The sequence below is a fragment of the Planococcus citri genome, chromosome 4, assembly GCF_950023065.1.
Source record: "Planococcus citri chromosome 4, ihPlaCitr1.1, whole genome shotgun sequence".
Lineage (NCBI taxonomy): Eukaryota > Metazoa > Arthropoda > Insecta > Hemiptera > Pseudococcidae > Planococcus > Planococcus citri.
In genome coordinates this window covers 51,529,924-51,547,798 of record NC_088680.1, presented here as the reverse complement: position 1 = coordinate 51,547,798, position 17,875 = coordinate 51,529,924, and the positions used below count along the sequence as shown (strand labels likewise).

The following is a 17,875-nucleotide window of genomic DNA, read 5'->3' as shown; positions in this document are numbered from 1 at the left end:
ATTTTAAGAACCACTCATTAATTAGCTCGAACATTTTACAACGAAAATAATCTGTTCTAAAGGCAAAAGAAAAAGATATTTGAGAATTATCTGCGAGAGAGCTGCCTGAACAAACCTTTTTCCAGTCTATTCTTTTATTAATACCATAAAATATCGTTAAAAATAAGGCTAATTAATTATCGAATCTAATTATACAAGGTAGAAGGGGTATTTCATACATCCGAGTGTGCTTTTTTTTCCTCCATCTGCGAGTAATATTTCATATTACCCTCGCTCGGCGTGCTGAGCATAAAAGACGTATACGTAGGTACTTCGTATATACTCGTATAGTGGTCGAGAACGAGAATATAAACTCGTATATATACCAACACACTATTTACTCTTTCTATCTGTACAGGAAAGGTAATCTTACGTACGGTAATTTGTAACATCTGACCCGATAAAAGTTAATGCTTTTAATAGTTCATTCATTTCGAGCATTTTATTTTTTTCGTTCGCCTTCGCCCATAAAAGCTTCTTAAATAACCATGAAAAAAATTATTCTCTTAACGGATACTTTTACCTACTTATATATACTCAAGTAGGTAGGTAGGTATATTTGGTAAATGGGGAAAGCTCGACTCGAGCTTTATACGTAGTACCCATCAAAATATCATATAGCTCGCTGGGTTAGCTACCTACTTAATTAATTGCGCGAAATATTTATATACTTACTTATCTAACGTAGTAAGTCGCAACGAGTGCGAATCTAATATCGTATTTTTTCCTTTACAGTTTTGCCACGAGAAGCGCCGCAAATATCGGGAGAAAAAAAACAATACCAAATCGGCGACGAATTGAATTTAAATTGTTCATCCGGTAAATCGTATCCTGCGTCAGTTCTTAACTGGTACATAAACGATAACCAGGTAAGAGCAACTTCTTTTGTAAACTTGGCAAAACTTTTATGGTTTAATCTTTTTCCCCGGTTACGAGCTTTTATAAGCTTTCTCTATTATCTGCGCTACGTTACTTGCTTCGTAATGGATAAAAGATTTCAATTTTTTCAACCCCTCGCATCTTTTCCTTTTCGAGTTTTTACTCTTCAATCTACCTTCGCACCGTTGTTGTCGTCGATCGTGATACGACAAATCTATATCTATACAGCGACACGAGCCGAGCCGAGGAGCGCCAATGACGTATCATACGCGAAAACTTATCATCGTCAATCTACTGGCGTTTATCTACCTGGTTGCGAATAGAAATATTACCTATGTTGAAAAAATACTTACGAGTATACAGCCTTCGAGACAGATTGGCATGGCGTATTTTTAATAGAAAATTTTTGTCGTCGTCGTTGTTGTTGTCGTGTTTTTTTCACTCTTGATACCGTGTACATATAGGGGGTTTATATTGAAGAAATCACGCGCATTGTATTGAATTGATCGATTTTTGAAAATATACTCTACGTATATTTACCTACCCGAATTGTAAAGTGTTTTTGAGATGGCGAAAATGGTCCTATGTTTGGGCAGAAATTGACAGAATCGTTAAAAATACAAATTGAATGAAAATTGACTGAAATATCCATAAGTACTCGATTAGTAGCCTAAATATTTATTGTTTTCAAAAATGAGCTGCTCAATTTCCCATTTTTTCACTCAACATCTCGTTGGGAAAAAATATAATTTTTGCAAGATCATACTTGAAAGTGGGAGCGATGTGGAGGGTCATTTTTAAAATTTAAAAATCGATTTCACCGGTTGAAAAACTGCATGGAAAAACTCAAACAATTCAGTGTACTTAAAAAATACATCACCAATCAACATTGGTATTTAATGTGAATTTTTTCGATTTTTGACGAATTTTCAAAAATTTGAACAAACTAACGTTTTATTAAAAATGATGAAAAAATTGACAAAACAAAACTAGGTAATATGTAATTAAAAGCTTTAGAAAAAAACGTGGTCTCAGCCGCCCAAATTCATTTTTTGATTTTTAGCGAACTTTTAAAAATCCAAAATCGACCATTTTTAATGATTTATGCTTCAAAAAAATGCGTACTTAATCAGCTAAAATGATAAAAATTAAGGTTTTCTAGTTTCGAAATTTTTTGATTTCTAGGTTTTAGGATCTTCGCATTTCTTGGTCATTTTTCTGTCTGCCTGCTCAGGATATTTTCAACTTGAAATTTTTGGATGTACAGATTTTTTTGTCTGAAATTTTTTTAACCTGGAAATTTTTCGTTTCAAAAATTTTTCAGTTTCGATATTATCTGAAGGTTTTTTGCCTCAAAATTCTTCAGAGTATGAATTTTTGTGTGGAGATTTTTCAGTTTCCAGATTTTTCTGTCCGTAAATTTTTTGATAGTTTTTTTTTCTAGGAAATTTCAGAACACGATTTTTTTCAAGTCTTCAAATTTTTTGGTGTTTTTTTGTCTGCTACCAACATTTTATTTTTTTTGATGTTGAGAATTTTAGATCTTCAGATTTTTTGGTCTGGAGTTTTTTGTTTCAGTATTTTTCAGTTTTCAGATTTTTTTAAAATCTAAATGTTTCGTAGGTATGCATCTAATATTAACCCATCCCCCTCCCCCGTAATGCAAATTTCACCGTTTCGAGCCATTCTGGAGCCTCCAGCGCGATTTTGACTTTCTTCAGAATTTTGAATATGCTCTAAAAGGCATGTATGAGTTTCCAGGAGGCTCCAGAATGACTCGAAATGGTAAAATTCGGACTTGGGGGTTGGTTTTAGCCGCAGAGAAAAAGACAAAACTATCCTGAAATTCGCGAAAAACATGCTGATCCGACATGAAAATAACAGAAAATGATGATGATATTTTCATGAAGTTATTAAAAAAGGGCTTAACAAAATTGACAACATTTTCTAAAATCAAAACACGTTGGAAAAACACATAAATTGTTAAAAATGGCGAGAAACAGGTAGATTCTTATACACGAAAAAATTCTCAAATACTTTAAAAATCAAATTACTTTATAATGTATAAATTCGAAAAAACTGCTGCCAAATCAAAATCGAATAAAATTATTAGAAAATCGATAAATGTAACATGAAAAATAAAAATGGTCAAAAATATAGAAAAATCTGTAAAAATTTCATGAAAAAAATAGATACTTATCACGTAAAAGATGAATTAAAAAAACCTAAAAAAAAATCACCAAAAATGTATAAAAATTGTTCCAAATGCATACAAAATAAATTGGTGAATGCATTATAAATAGGTATGTAAAAGTAGCTGAACAGGATGAAAAAGTTGCTGGAACCACTAAAATTTTGTTTTTCATAAAAAATTCACACAAAATTCTGCAAAACCAGCCATTGAAAATTTATTAAAAATCAAAAAAATTGGCATAAAACATCAAAACAATTAACTAAAAATCATTGGAAACGGTGTGAAAAATGATGAAAATATTGTCACAATCGCGCAAAAGTGGCAGAAAATCAGGTGAATTTGCACTTACAATTATTAGAAATAACTTGAAAGACTCAAATTTATTAAAATGTATTGAAATAGGCATGAAAATGACTGAAAAATGTGACAAATTCAATAAAATCAAGCCCAAAATTTTGTAAAATTAATTTGAAGAAATCAATAATTTCAATTTGTAAAATTAGAGTAAAAAGTTTAAAAATGTATGATGAAACTATTAGGTAATACATAGGTAACATCTGACTAAAATAGTAGAATTAAGTAAAACTGCCAAGATCTAGAACATAACCTAAAAGTTCATGAAAATCATTGAAAATAACGATTAAATTGCCAAACATCGTTAAAAAAAATTTCAGCAATCTTCCAAAATTGTACACTAATTGCATAAACTAGTGAATTTGAATAGCCAAGTTAGATGAGTACTAAACCTAGGTATCTAAGAAACCTCATTTTAGTCACATTTAATTTCAGGGCTTACACTCAATTTTTTCTCAAAAAAAAATGTATAACTTTAGCTACTAAAAAAACTCGAAAAAGTAACCAAAAAAGAAACAAAAAGAGAGGAAATTATAATGCACGAAAAATCGCAAAAAAACCCAGAAGATCACTAAGTAATTGAAATAAAAAGTTAAACTACATATAAGTACAAGTATAGGTACGTACTACATACGTAGGTAGGTGCTCTACATTTTTTTGATAAATGAAAGAGACTTTTTGGCAATTAATTTCTGGCAAAAAGCGAAACTTTCACAATTTTACAAAATAACTGGCTTTTTTGCAATTTCTGGCAGAAAAGGCGAGACTTCTGAACAATTTTTAGAAGAAAGTGACACTTCGAACCTTTTTGCGGGGAAAAACGACTCTGTTTTGCAATTTTGCTAGACAGAAAAATTTTTTGTAAATTAAAAAAACGGGAATTTCTGACAGTTCAACTTTATAGTAAAAAAACGAAAATTTTCTGCTTAAAAAAAGTAAAACTTTGACAATTTTGGCAAAAATTCTATACAAAAGTGTGATTGGGAAGCTTAATTCTTAGAATTTTTTTTAAAAGATAAGTTTTAGTTTTGGATTTTGAAGAAATTTTTCAAAATAGGTCATTTAAAAATGTTATTAGGAAGCTGCAGTTCTGCACCCTTGAAAATCTCTGTAAAGAAGTAATTTTAGAACCCTAAATCTCCAAAAAATGCTAGATAATGAACATCAAAAAGTGTGATTGGGCATAGACTGCTGCATCTTTGGGAATCATTTTTATTAAAGGTGCAAAAGTTAAAACCTATAATTATGTAATTTTAAAATTTTAAAAAAATACTGCAGAAACTTTTTTGAAGATATTCACTTTTTAATAAACTAATTTTTAAATTTGGATCCCAACACTACTAAATAAAGGCCTCGAATCCCAATTTCAATGAAAATTGAAAAAAAAACAAACAAAAGTATATGTAATACCATGGTGACATTAATTCGATGTTGATCCACTTTGAACCAACCCCCCTCCCTTCCCTATTCCTTCACTAGCGTCTTAAACACGGTCAGTCTTTTTTTCCATCGAAATTTTTATTCTTTAAAATATTCCATACCATCAACTTTCGTATGAAATAAAACGAATAGGTACCAGCAATATGATCAAATAAACATCTCGCACATTAAAGCGTACGAGTATTTGATATTGGCAATTCAAAAGTCGCTTCCCACGTACAGTAGTATCCTACTTATCCAAGCATCAAACAACCCTCGAGAAATCCGTTTGAAAACCTCCCTTCAAATCGTTTCGAAACTTTCATCACGCCTAATTTAGACAAGTTACCTGGCTAATTTCGGCTCTTCGCTCGTGCAATCGCGAAGGCAATTCGCACACATCCTGCGAACCTCTATAAAATGACGAAATGATGATCCGTTAATTCGCTAATTAATTTGTAATTTAGTTAGTTAACTGCCTAAGCTTCCGCAAATATACGATAAGCCGGCTATACCTACATACAAAGGTAAGAGAGGGGTATTATGTAGATTGACATGTACGAGTATATTCGAGTGTTTTAATTTCTATTACCTCAATTGGTGCTCGATAAGTGGGCGACTATTTACAATAATCTTAATCTCCAACTGTTTTTGGGGTACATTTCATGCAAATTCTTATATACGTACCACCGAGCCAGCAATTCAGGGGTAAGATAAAGCAGAAGAGCACTTAATTTCGGGCTCGTTGTTACGGTCTCGTCGAGAGGGCGTCCTCTCGTTCGATATGAAAGAGAGTCGACTAGAGGTTTTTCAAAAGAAGCCGAAGTCATTTATAAATTTGCAAGTTAATGCGAAATATGTATTAGAGAATGTAATTTACTGCGCTAGAGTTGTGCTACGAGTACAGCAGCGGATCTGTATTTAAAATTGCTTATTGTCTAAGTTCCACGACCCCGGAGTCATTAATGATATTAACCGGTGTACGCGAATCGCCTTCGATATGTAAGTTTTTGGTTAAATTTTAATCTATGTAATGCAACCTCGAGTATTACGTTGTGATGTGCTATATGTGTATATGGTTAAAGTCCCTCTACTCGACTTCTCGTCTATACCTACATTACTCGCTAGGTATACGCGAGTACTACCATAAGTACTTGGAGAATTTATATACAACGATGGCGATGGCGTAGACTTTTGAAAAATGTATTGTTGTATAACTCGCCAGCATTTTTATATTAAGTACCAAGTTGACGTTAAAACTAGTCAAGGTTTCAAAAACGTCCCCGGCTGAGGGGAGCAAAAAGGTTATAAATTTTATTTAAAGCGTAATAAAAAACGGTTCATGTTGGCCTAGAGTGCATTAAACGTATTCGTGTGTATCATCGTGAAAACTATTATACGAGTACTAGTACTAACTTTGTGACGGGTTTTCCTTCTATTTTTTTTTCTGCTTTAATTCCCCTTTCCTCCCGCGAATACCCTGCAATATCTCACGTTTTGCATACACACACACACACACACGTTAGTGTATTCTTGAATATTTATCATACTTAGAAAAAGCTGAGGTGTGATATATTAGTATTTCGGTAGAGCAAATTATTAACTTAGTGTACCTACATTATATTGTTGTATCCCATATGTGCAAAAGTTATACATGGCCACATTAAAAATATCTGCACTTTTTCCGGCCAGCTTTAGCAGTAATTAGCCGGAAAGGTCGTGTAATTTTTATACGTGTGAGGGTGTTTTTTCCTCTATACGCACTCGTAGAGTTATACTTACAAATGGCACCAAGTGCTCGTTAACGAGACTTGACTTTTTAGTTTCAGTTTTTTTTTGCCTTTGCTTTTGCCATTCTTTTTGACACGGCGACTTTATAGCGTTTTGTTGTGTACGAGTACGAGTATGCACGATGTGTTGTTGTTCTCGGTTCGTATGTATTTAAATTTCAAATGTTGTACCAGTCATCTTGGGTATTACGAAAAGTACAATTTCGCGGCGTAAAAAAACATGTACGATGTTTTTAAATTTTATACATTTTTTTTTAGAGAGAAAAAATTTACGGTTTGTGGTGTTTTTTGAGGGGGTTTAAAAAGCTGGGTTATAATTAGAATTTATTTCTTAGCGCGTGGATATGTTTTTAAAAGCAAAAGGTAGGGGTAGTTGAGGAAAAAAAAGCTCAAAAATATTATGTATTAGTCGGGGAGCCCACATACGGATCTATTGCACCCACCCCCTCCCCGTCGATCCACCGGGACAATTTTTTTCTTAAAGAGGGAGTCCTAAGGAACATTTCTAGCCCTTGTCCTCAAAAAAAAGGTGGCCCTACTTACAAAATGGCGGCCATTTTGATTAACAGGTCAGCCGGAATCGCAGATTTTTCGTTCCAACATATGACTTGGGCAAAATTTTTTAAACCGTACGAAGGTATATCGAAAGAGCAGGCAAAAATTCATCACCTGTCAAAATTTCGAGTGCTAAAGTGCCTTTTTCGATTTTTGGTGAATTTTCAAAAATCAAATTTTGGCCAAAAATTTGGGAAAAAATCAAAATTTTACCAAATTGACCTAGAAAGCTGAAATTTGAGATATACCTTATTTTCGACCTGTCAAATCGATTGGAAACTGTTTCAAACCGTTTTGAGCAGTTCTGGAGCCTCCAGCAGATATTTGAAACTCGAAATTCCCATACAAAATTTCATAAAATGGATTTGAAAAGCTGAAATTCATTTTGCAAACTATATTCAATACGCTATGAAATCGACTGCAGGTGGATTTCAAGTCATTTTGAAGTCTTCAGCGACTTTTTGAAAAGTTATGTGGCATTTTTTGGAAAATTGAAATCTCCAAAAAGTAGCTGGAAGCTTCAAAACCATTTGCTACTACCATGCAGTCAACTTCATATCGTATTGAAATTAGTCTGAGAAGTAAATTTCAGCCTGCCAACTCCATTTGATAAAATGTTGAGGAAATTTCAAGTTTCAAAAATCTGATGGAGACTCCAGTAATTTTCAAAAAGTCGCTGGAGGCTCCAAAATGGCTTGAAGCCACCTGAAGTCGTCTTCAGAGGGTGTTAACTTTGTAGTGCAGAGTAAATTTCAGCATTCCATCTCCGTTTGATAGAATTTTGGGAAATTTCAAGTTTCAAAAATCTGCTGGAGGCTCCAGTAATTTTCAAAAAGTCGCTGGTTCGGCTTTCCAACTCCATTTGATGAAATTTTGTGAGAATTTCGAGTTTCAAAAATCTGCTGGAGTCTCCAGAACTGCTCAAAACGGTTCGAAACCATTTCCAAACGATTTTGCAGGTCGAAAATAACCAAAAGTCTCGCTGTATTGCCTAAAAATTGAAAATTCAAGTTTTCTAATTTTTTAATAAATTTTTATGGACGATTTTTTCAGAATTTTTGATGAATTTTTTATAACAAACAAAATTTTAGTGATGTTTTAGTACCCAACTTTTTCATCCATTTTAGGTATACTTTTATTCGCAAAAAAAATGATACTTTTTTTGTAATTCTGTCAAAAAAAGTGAGACTGTTCAATGAAAAATCGAGACTTTTTGACAATTTTAGCGAAAGGCAGGGATTTATGGCAAATTCCTGCAGAAAAGAAAACCTTTTTGGGAAATTTTTGAAAAAATGATACTTTAGTGCAAGACATGAGTTTGTTTTGTCAATTTCTGGTGAAAAATCGAAACTTCTGATGGAAAGAAGTGAAACTTTTTGGAGTAAAAAGCAAGGCTTTTTATAAATTTTTGGCAAACAGTAAAACTTTTAGACAATTTTTACCAAAAAAGAGAAAATTTTTGGTATATATAATTTTTGGTTGAAAAACCAACGTTTTTAAAGATTTCAGGTAAAGAAGTAAGTATAACATTTTTTGATAAAAAGCGAGAATTTTGATAAATTGTTACAAAAAGCAAGGTTTTGCAGATTTCAGCAAAAAGGAAATCTTCTTGTCAGTTTTTGGTGAAACAACGAAACTTGAATTCCTTTGCAAAAAAGCAACAATTTTCACAAATTTTCGGCAAAAAAACAAGACGTAACAATTTTTAGAAATTTTTGGATAAAAAGTGAAAATTCAACAATTTTAGGTACAGAAGTGAACGATTTTTTAATAATTATTTTTCTGGCAATTTTTACAAAGCGAGGTCAAGATTTTAGCAAAAAATCCAACTTTTTATGATTAGAAAAAGGAGACAATTTTTGGAAAAAAGCATAATTTTCTGAAATTTTTTGCAAAAAAGCAACATTTTCAGGTATTTTAGGCAAGAAATGAGACTTTGTTTTCGCAAATTTTAAGCAAAAAAGAAACACATTTTGGCAATTTTTGGCCGAAAAGTGTAAAATTTGTGACAATTTTAGGTAAGGAAGTGAAACTTTTTAGTAATTTTGGTAAAAAACGAGCATTTTTCTCAATTTTTGGAAAAAGCGAGACATTAAAAAGTTTATTAAAATGTAGGATTTTTTGGCAGTTTTCGGTAAAAACCCGAGACTCTTTCACAACTTTTTGTCAGAAAAGCGAAACTTTTAGACAATGGAAAAAAAGTGAGATGGCCTAAAATTTTTTCCAAAAATAAAGCCACAATTCTCAGCAATTTTTGGCAAGAAATGAGACTTTTTGGCAATATTTAGTAAAAAAGATGGATTTTTTTGGCAATTTTTGGTAGAAAAAAATTAGAATTTTTCAGCAATTTTAGGTCAAGAACGAGCGAAACTTTTTACCAATTTTATTCAATTTTTACAAAAAGTGAGACTTTGAAGATTTTAGCGAAAAATAACGCTTTTTGGCAGTTTTTGATAACAATGCAAGACTTTTTCACAATTTTTGGAAAAAAAGACGAGACCTTCTGAAATTTTGGAAATTTTTGACAATAAATCAAACTTTTTGGCAATTTTTGACAAAAAAAAAAAAAACGAGACTGACAATTTTAGCAAAAGAAAACGATTTGTAACTGTGACGCTAAAAAGCAAAGTAGCCACAGGGGAAAAGAACAAAACAGTACATATTTTTGCAAATTTTTCACTTGTTGATATCGTCAAATTACTTACGACCCCTGCATGTCCTTTCCTTAATCTGTAAATTGATATCATTTTTTGAAGTGTGGGAAGCCATTTTGAAATTTTCAAATCCCTTCGAGACCCTCAACTTTTCGATAGGGAAGCTAAAATTCCAAGAGTGGGTGACCAAGTAGATTTCTATACTTTCGGGAAAATGATCGTAATAAATCCTTTCAGCATAATATCAATAAGTTTTCTGAAGAGAATCGAACTCTTATTAATGACGTGAAAATAACTTCAATCGTCATTCCAGAGGCGGATATGTAATAGTATAGGGGAGATAGACTAGTTATGGTAGTGATTGTGATATTTATCGAGTATGAGAGAAATTCCTATAATTTTGTGTTAGGCTAATTCTAAGAAATATTCGTTAAGAGAGAAAATCTTTCTTAGACGCCTGCTTAGCTCAAGATGGAGAGACTTTAGTCAATCAAACTACACTATTCACTTAAGAACAATCCTTTAGTTACCTTTTAGGGTTCAATGAAATGATAACGAAAGGAGCATTTATGTACAATTATTTTAATCAAGAAATATATACAAAAATGAGCAGATTATACCAAATAATTTACAAAGGGTCAAAACGTAAATTATTCTGTTTTGCCATGACGATACAATGGCATGCCTAACCGGCCAAGATTAGGCGGCAAAGTACAACGCACGCGAGCTAGCAAGCTAGGCTCGGAAGATTGGTTTAGGGGATAAATTAAAGTACACATATAGGCGAATTACAACAGCTTCTTAGGTACAAATAGATCAATTGGTAAATGATTAACACATCGTCATCTACCAATTAATACAATTACGCTAGATATAATTTTAACGTAACTAGATAAATTAAGGGTGCACGTAACCCTGAATAAAAGGATACACGATTACCTAGGTTGGTCTGAGTACACTTCTGTTTTGCATGTTCACATTGCCTGCCTCTCCCTGGCGACCCCAATAATAGTCGCTTCGGCAGGTCTGGGTCGGAGATCCATTTTTGTAGAGACAAAGGTATGATTTCCGGATAAATCAATACCAGTGACTAAAAAAGTACCACAATCGTACGCGGGAAATTAACGACGATCGCGTTATATAAAATAGTACCATGCCCGTACGCAGGAAATTAACGACGGACACGTTATAAGTACAAAATCACCATCCAGAGATGGGTACTTCAATGTTTGACTTCCAGAGAGCCTAGGCAGGGCTCCCTGGTCATCTATTTAGCTGGTTAGGTGAGCTGATGAGAAACTACCGCGGACTAAGTACTCGAACAGACTGATTTTTCTAGAGAATACGAAGCAGGAGCTTAGCCTCTGCTTCGACAGAATTGTCGCACGATAGCCTTGATCACGCCCCTACAGTAAGATTCGCATAATCTTGCCTAAGGCCGGCAAGATCATAAAACTGCGTTGAGGGGAAATTACATTAAGCAACGCGTAGGCGGTCAGGGCATATCCGCTCATCACAGATAAATAACGTGGATCGACTTTTATACTTCGATAAATTGAAATTTATTCAAATGAAAAATTTCTAACATTAAATAAAAAATTGACAATAAATTGTCATCGGAGAAAAATCAATAACAATAACAAAAATAACGTTGTTAACGCATCAAATATTTTCGGAGTAATGAACTTATAGACATTATTGGTATTACGTCACAATGAGGCTGAATGGTTCTTGCTGTGCGCTGATTGGCTGGTTGGTTTGTTATTAAATTATCAGTCAAGTTGGCGCAAAATTACGTCTAATTAATCAAATATCTCAGTAATTACTGAGAATAATTAAAAAGTAATTAGATATTTGAAATCTACGCATCTGAAAACATACATGAGAAGTTCAAAAATGAATAAAGTGGAAATTCTCGCGAAATGAATCGTTTATCAGTGTTAGGAATTCTGGTTTTTATCATTGTAAACAGAGAGCACAATTCGCGAAACTGATAAACGATTCATTTCGCGAGAATTTCCACTTTATTCATTTTTGAACTTCTCATGTATGTTTTCAGATGCGTAGATTTCAAATATCTAATTACTTTTTAATTATTCTCAGTAATTACTGAGATATTTGATTAATTAGACGTAATTTTGCGCCACAAACCAACCAGCCAATCAGCGCTCAGCAAGAACCATTATGCCTCATTGTGACGTAATACCAATAATGTCTATTTCAAAACAAAAATAAGTTCAACATTTTTACTTTATAAAATTACTGCTAACCAGCGATATTTACATTCTGGCGCAGCCACATATTACCGAACGAACAATACGAAAACTTCGACGAATTTAAGTTTAAGCAATATTTTCCTTGAATAGAATTTAAAGCGTAATTTACCTACGGTCAACGTACATTTGTACAATGCATACTTACGGTACTATTACGAAAATCTTTACACGAACACTAAACTGAAAATAATGACAATGACTTACCCTTTGTGATCGAATAAATTCCATTACTCGTAGCTGCTCTCTTCCAAGAAAAAGAAAATGTCAACCATAAGTCAAAAGACCATAAATGAATGAACCTGCAAACATAATTAGAATATTAAAACATCTCGAAACGTCTCAAATTATAAATCTTAGCAGCATATAATTTTATTTAGGTACACAATATTGTACCAAGCACTGCGAAAATACAATGTGTAATTTTATCTCTAGACTTGAGGGTTAAATTACACGCGAATATAAGAATATTTTTCGAGCCTCGAGATTAAGTATTTTTTTCCTCCTTTTTTTTTGCAGGCATCGGATTCAAATTTGCTACGATATCCGTTACAAAGTCATAATCACGGTTTGGTTTCATCGCTGTTAGGTCTTCGGATGCGTCTCATAAGCGAGCATTTTATCGAAGGTAGTTTACGAGTTCGCTGCGTGGCCACGGTATCACCATTATTATGGCAGGGTAATAAAGAAAGTATATTTCAAAAGATAGACAACAGAGAGGCGATGTTACTCGGTAAGTTTTAACCCAGTTTAAATACCTATCTTACGTATACAAAAGCATCTCACAGCAAAGTTGAACTCTTTGGTAAATCAACAAGTGTATAACTTTATGGTTTCAGTGAGAAGTATGGCAACTCAACATACGCTTTCAGCATTTCCTTGGATTGTTACAGTAATCTTAGCGCGAATATGATTTTTATAAACGGATTTTTTTGCCCCATTTTTCATTTACTACGTTTTAAATACCTAATTATTTTCTGAGAAATTAAGTTGTAATTTTTATAAAAATCGTTTGTTATTTAAGTACCTAATACGCTGTAAATAAACCATATCTTCCTTGTCTTTGTATAAAAACAAAAAAAAAATGTGTAAATTTATTTCACCCGCCAGAGGAATGGAATTTGTTTCAATATATTATTTTCACCGTTGGTGGTCGAGCGAACGAACGACGATGGCACGAGTACCTAAAGATGTAAATTACCAGAATACAGAGCGTTTTTCGAGTGATTTGATTTTAAAAGACGACGAGGCATTGTCTTTCGTATGCGAGGAGAATTTTTTGTTCGTCTTCATTTCGCGTGTAATTTTTTTGGCGGATATAAAGTATACCCTTAAGATATAATATTTCTCAATTTGACAAGCTCGTAACATCTTTAAAACGCGACTATCTTTTTCCTTATTTGCTCAATTTTGCTGGCTTCATCGTCGTGAAACGCCGTGCCAATATCGAGCATGGCGTATGTTATAATACGATTCACTTGTTTAACGCTTCGCGCAATATTTTACCGTATCTTGCTCGTGCTATACACTTAGATGTATGCGAACGAGTCGAGTCGCAGTATACGCGATGAATATTATTTTCAACGTGAAATTTTCCATGTTCAAGAGGAATCACTTGTTGTCTTCCGGCACCGCGTAGCGAGAGCTTTTCGCATCATTACCCATCATTCGCACAGCTTCGATGAGGCAATGGCAAAATTTTCGAAATTAAACTTTCAAATTTCTAATAATCGTACGTGGAACGTGGTCTTCGCTCTTATTTGGTTTTTTGGTGCACGATGCTGCGAACTGCGATGTGTGTGCTACGTTGCGTATTATTTATTCTCTATTGTCAAATATAATATATACGATTGCTTTTAAAGTAGATATATATGATCGTATATGGTGGATCTGGATATATACCGTGTCTGTAAAGTTATACTTCGTCGTACTTTCGTTGGAATAAATTTTTCATCCAAAGTTGCATATATTCCAACTTGAATTTAATTCTTTTTACCGCCGAAAATATTGAAAAATCTGGAAACGAGAAATGTTTAGAAGATTTTTACTAAGTATAGGTACCTATAGGTAGCTATAAGTACTCGTTCGTGAGAGGAAATTCTACGTGGATGTGTAATAAAATTTGACGAAATATGATAGCCAACTTTTTCCCGCCAGTTTTAACATACGTAGAAATTCTCTTCCAGAGTTTCAGATGTTCGAGTTGGTGGATTAAGACGCAGATGTCGAAGAAGACGTGAAAAATTATGGATTATAAGCTCAAGCAACTTGTAAACGAAGGTAGGTATTTGTACCACGTAAATAGGTAAAAGGAGTATTTATGAGAGGAATTTTGTTTTCAAGTATAAAATGAGGTACCTACGTATTTAGAAGAATTTTTCGTCATCGATATGGATTTTTTTTCACTCCGATTCTCCAATCAGTTGTTATCTCAGATGAGAAAATCACACCATGGAATTTAAAACCTCCCTCAGCTCAATGAAAAAGGAGTGGTGGCGATGAGCCTCTTTATTTTGCAAAATGTGAAAAAATTGAAGTAGCTTATCAAACAAAATTTTCAAAACAGACTAAAAAACGTTTTGAACTGCAACTCTCCGATTTGAACTAAACCAAGCTAGATTGAAAAACCATGTTCTGAAACCCTCGCAATCGAAGTTTGGGGTCCTAAAATTCATTTTTGGAATTTTGACGAATCATTGAAAATTTTAAAAATATTTAGGTAATATGTTTTAAACAACGATAAATTTTTTTGAGTGAATTTGAACTAACTAAATGTGAATAATTACCGTAATTTAACTTCCACACATTGGAACCTTTTTGGGGCCCCCATCAAGTTTTCAAATATTTCTAGAAATTTCAAATCACTCCAGAGACACAAAAATAGGTAAACTTTAGAACTGATGACTTTGGTTGGTCTTCTTCTTCTCGTGTCTACGACAATCGGATTTCCTCAAATTCTTCCCTTCCATCTCTGCTCCAGGTCTTTAGTGCGGTGGTTTGTTTCTCCCCACAGCTCCTCTCTAGTGAATGCAGTGCTTCTGCCACATATGAAGAGGTGGTCATCATTCTGTCTTTGCCCGCAATCCGGACATTTCACATCATCCTGTATGCCCCATCTATGTAGTAAGGTTTACTGCTGTCCTGGTGCAATGGCTCATCCAGCTCGGATCTGGTTCAGAGTGAGGCACTCTACATATGGTAGTTCATGTCCATTTGCCAAGTTCTCACTACATGTGGCCTTCTCCAGAGTCCAGATCCGACCATCTTTTCTCTCTCCCCTCTACCATGTCTACATTCATCATACGTGTCTCCCTCATGAAACTCTTCCTGGAATTCAGCCTTGGAAGTTGGAGTCACCTTTTTTTGGTTGAACATAAAATGGTGGGGGTCTTGTTCTTTTTTTGTCCTCTCCACATCAGCCGCCACACACTGTCTTATCCCATGAGGTGTGATGCCACATATTCTTGGTTGGTGTTTAACACTGGTTGGTCTGAAGCAGCCAGACACAATTCTCATGGTGTTGTTGAGAGCAATGCCGAGCTTCTTCACATGCGCTGATTGGCCCCACTGCCCCAGGCAGCACATCCATACTCTGCTGTAGAGTAGCCCAGTGTCATGGCTATTGTCCTCAATGTCTTTGGTTTGCTCCCCAACTAGTTGATACCAGTTCCTGCAGTAAGTTATTTCTTGCTTCCACCTTCATTTTTGTCATTGTGCTCTCATATGTCCCAGTTGGGTGAAAACCTGCCCTTCTGCCAATAAAAACGCCTTAAAGAGCAGTTTAATTGGCATTTTGTACTTGAATGCACGCTACAAGAATATTTTGTAGCATATTTTTGTCGGGTAAGGCCACTACAATTTTAAATTAAGTGGCATATTTCTGCATGTTGAAAAAAGAAACCAGCTACAAAATATGCTAAGAGAATGTTTTGTATTGTATTTATTTGCATACTCTCTGAAAAATGTGAGTAAATGTGGTATTTTACGCGTGTGTTTTAGCTTAGTAGGTATATAAATATTAATTCTCTTGATATCATCTGTCCTGATGGTTAGGATATGAGAGTTCTCACTCTGCAATCCGGAGACCGGATTTTGATTCCTGGCTGAGCCAAAAAAATTTTCATGAACTAACAGCAATGGCAGATTCTTACGCTTAGGGACAGAAAAACCAAATACACGCTGATTAATGGGCAGATATGTATTGGCATAAAGTGCAGGAATTCCTGCCTGTGTTTTTATGTCATGTAAGGGCAGATTTTCACCTAAACTGAGTGTGAAGGTTCAGTCTGGAGTGAAACCTAGGTACTTGGGATTTTCACAGTTCTCCAGCTGCACTCCTCCCCATACTAGCTTCAATGTGCACTTTGCCTTTGCATTCTTCAGATGGAAGCTACATACTTGAGTTTTGGATGGATTTGGTCTGAGGGTATTGTCTAGGTCTCTAGACATTTCTTGTACTTCTATGTGTGCAACCCCCCGCACAGTTGATGCCAGGTAATCTGCATACACCAAGTGTCTAGTCTGGTCTACGATTGGCTGGCCATTTGTGTATACCTAATGTGACCTGCTCTGACGAAAACGACCATTTCGACAAAATTTTTAAAAAATCTGATCTTTTAACCCTCACAATAATTCATTTTAAACATCATAATTTTGGTAACTTTTTTTTTTCAAAATGGTCAGTTTTGTTGGAGAGGATCACATATGTTGAATAGGACTGGGTGAGAACACTCCCCTGTGGCAGCTCATTTTTTTTGCTTTCTCCATCTACTTGGACTCTCTCATGTTGGTGACACAATACATCCTGTTACTGAGCATAGATTTGATGATAGTGGTGAAATTTTGATCCTGGGTGACTTCATATATGTACTTTCTTGCACAGTAGATGGTGGTTCACAGTTGATGCTTAAGTAAGTACATATTGTTTCCTTCGCGACTATTTCAAGTAGTTAACACAAAATTCTAGGAATGCCAGTTCAAAAGTGCATGTTTGACCAATTTGTCTTCAGAAGGCGGGACATATTACCCGCAACTGCACGTGATTCCTGCATGCAACGACATGCAACTACATAATTAGAAACCAGGAAACTGACAAACATTTTTTGAGGCAATTAGTTTGAATAAAAATCATAACCTTCCCAGAGTAGATGGCTTGAAAATTAAACACCAAGTTTTGAAACTCTCCCTCCTTCCATCCTCTGCGTTTCTCATTTTAATGAGACAATAATTCCAATAGGTAGGTACAATGTAATAATATTTGTCTCTATAATTTCCATTTGTAAACCATTTCTGAATTAATTTTCTGGCTGTTTTTAAAACTTGCCCATTCTCTAAAAATTTTTATAGGAATTTTGTGGGGATCATCTTGTAATCGTCTTGTAATTTCTTTCAACAATTTTCTAATGATTTCTCACTAATTTTCTATTAATTTCTTTCAGTAATTTTTCCATTGTTTCATCAATTAATTTATCCAAATATTACGCGTTTCAATCATTTTTTCACTGATTTTTTCTGGTAATTTTCCACTATTTTTTTTTAGTGATTTCTGAACCAATTTCAGTCATCTTTTCAAATTTTTTCGTTAAGGAATTTTTCCGTCAATTTTTTTAAAAAATGATTTCTCGGTGATTTCATCAATCTTTGTTGCAAATACATAACATACTTACCCATTATTCAGGATTTTCTTTTCATGAGTAGAATTCATTCTCATTTTACTCC

The 17,875-nt window shown here is 34.1% G+C and overlaps 2 protein-coding genes across 3 annotated transcripts in view; one reads left to right on the top strand and one right to left on the bottom strand.

The window, feature by feature from the left end:
• The window catches only part of LOC135844423 (cell adhesion molecule 2-like), a 60,453-nt gene extending 47,210 nt beyond the window's left edge, over window positions 1–13,243 (top strand). The window contains exons 5-7 of one of the 2 annotated variants that reach the window (XM_065362628.1): window positions 775–908; window positions 12,677–12,890; window positions 12,976–13,243. In XM_065362628.1, the coding sequence (XP_065218700.1) occupies window positions 775–908; window positions 12,677–12,890; window positions 12,976–13,070 (443 nt within the window). In that variant the 3' untranslated portion in view covers window positions 13,071–13,243. The remainder of the gene's footprint in view (window positions 1–774; window positions 909–12,676; window positions 12,891–12,975) is intronic. The other variant, XM_065362629.1, reaches the window with a different exon arrangement.
• LOC135844420 (tetratricopeptide repeat protein 21B-like) overlaps window positions 1–17,875 on the bottom strand; it is a 217,528-nt gene that overhangs the window by 92,502 nt on the left and 107,151 nt on the right. The window contains exon 5 of the mRNA XM_065362622.1: window positions 12,365–12,459. The gene's annotated coding sequence lies outside the window, so the exon portion shown is untranslated. The remainder of the gene's footprint in view (window positions 1–12,364; window positions 12,460–17,875) is intronic.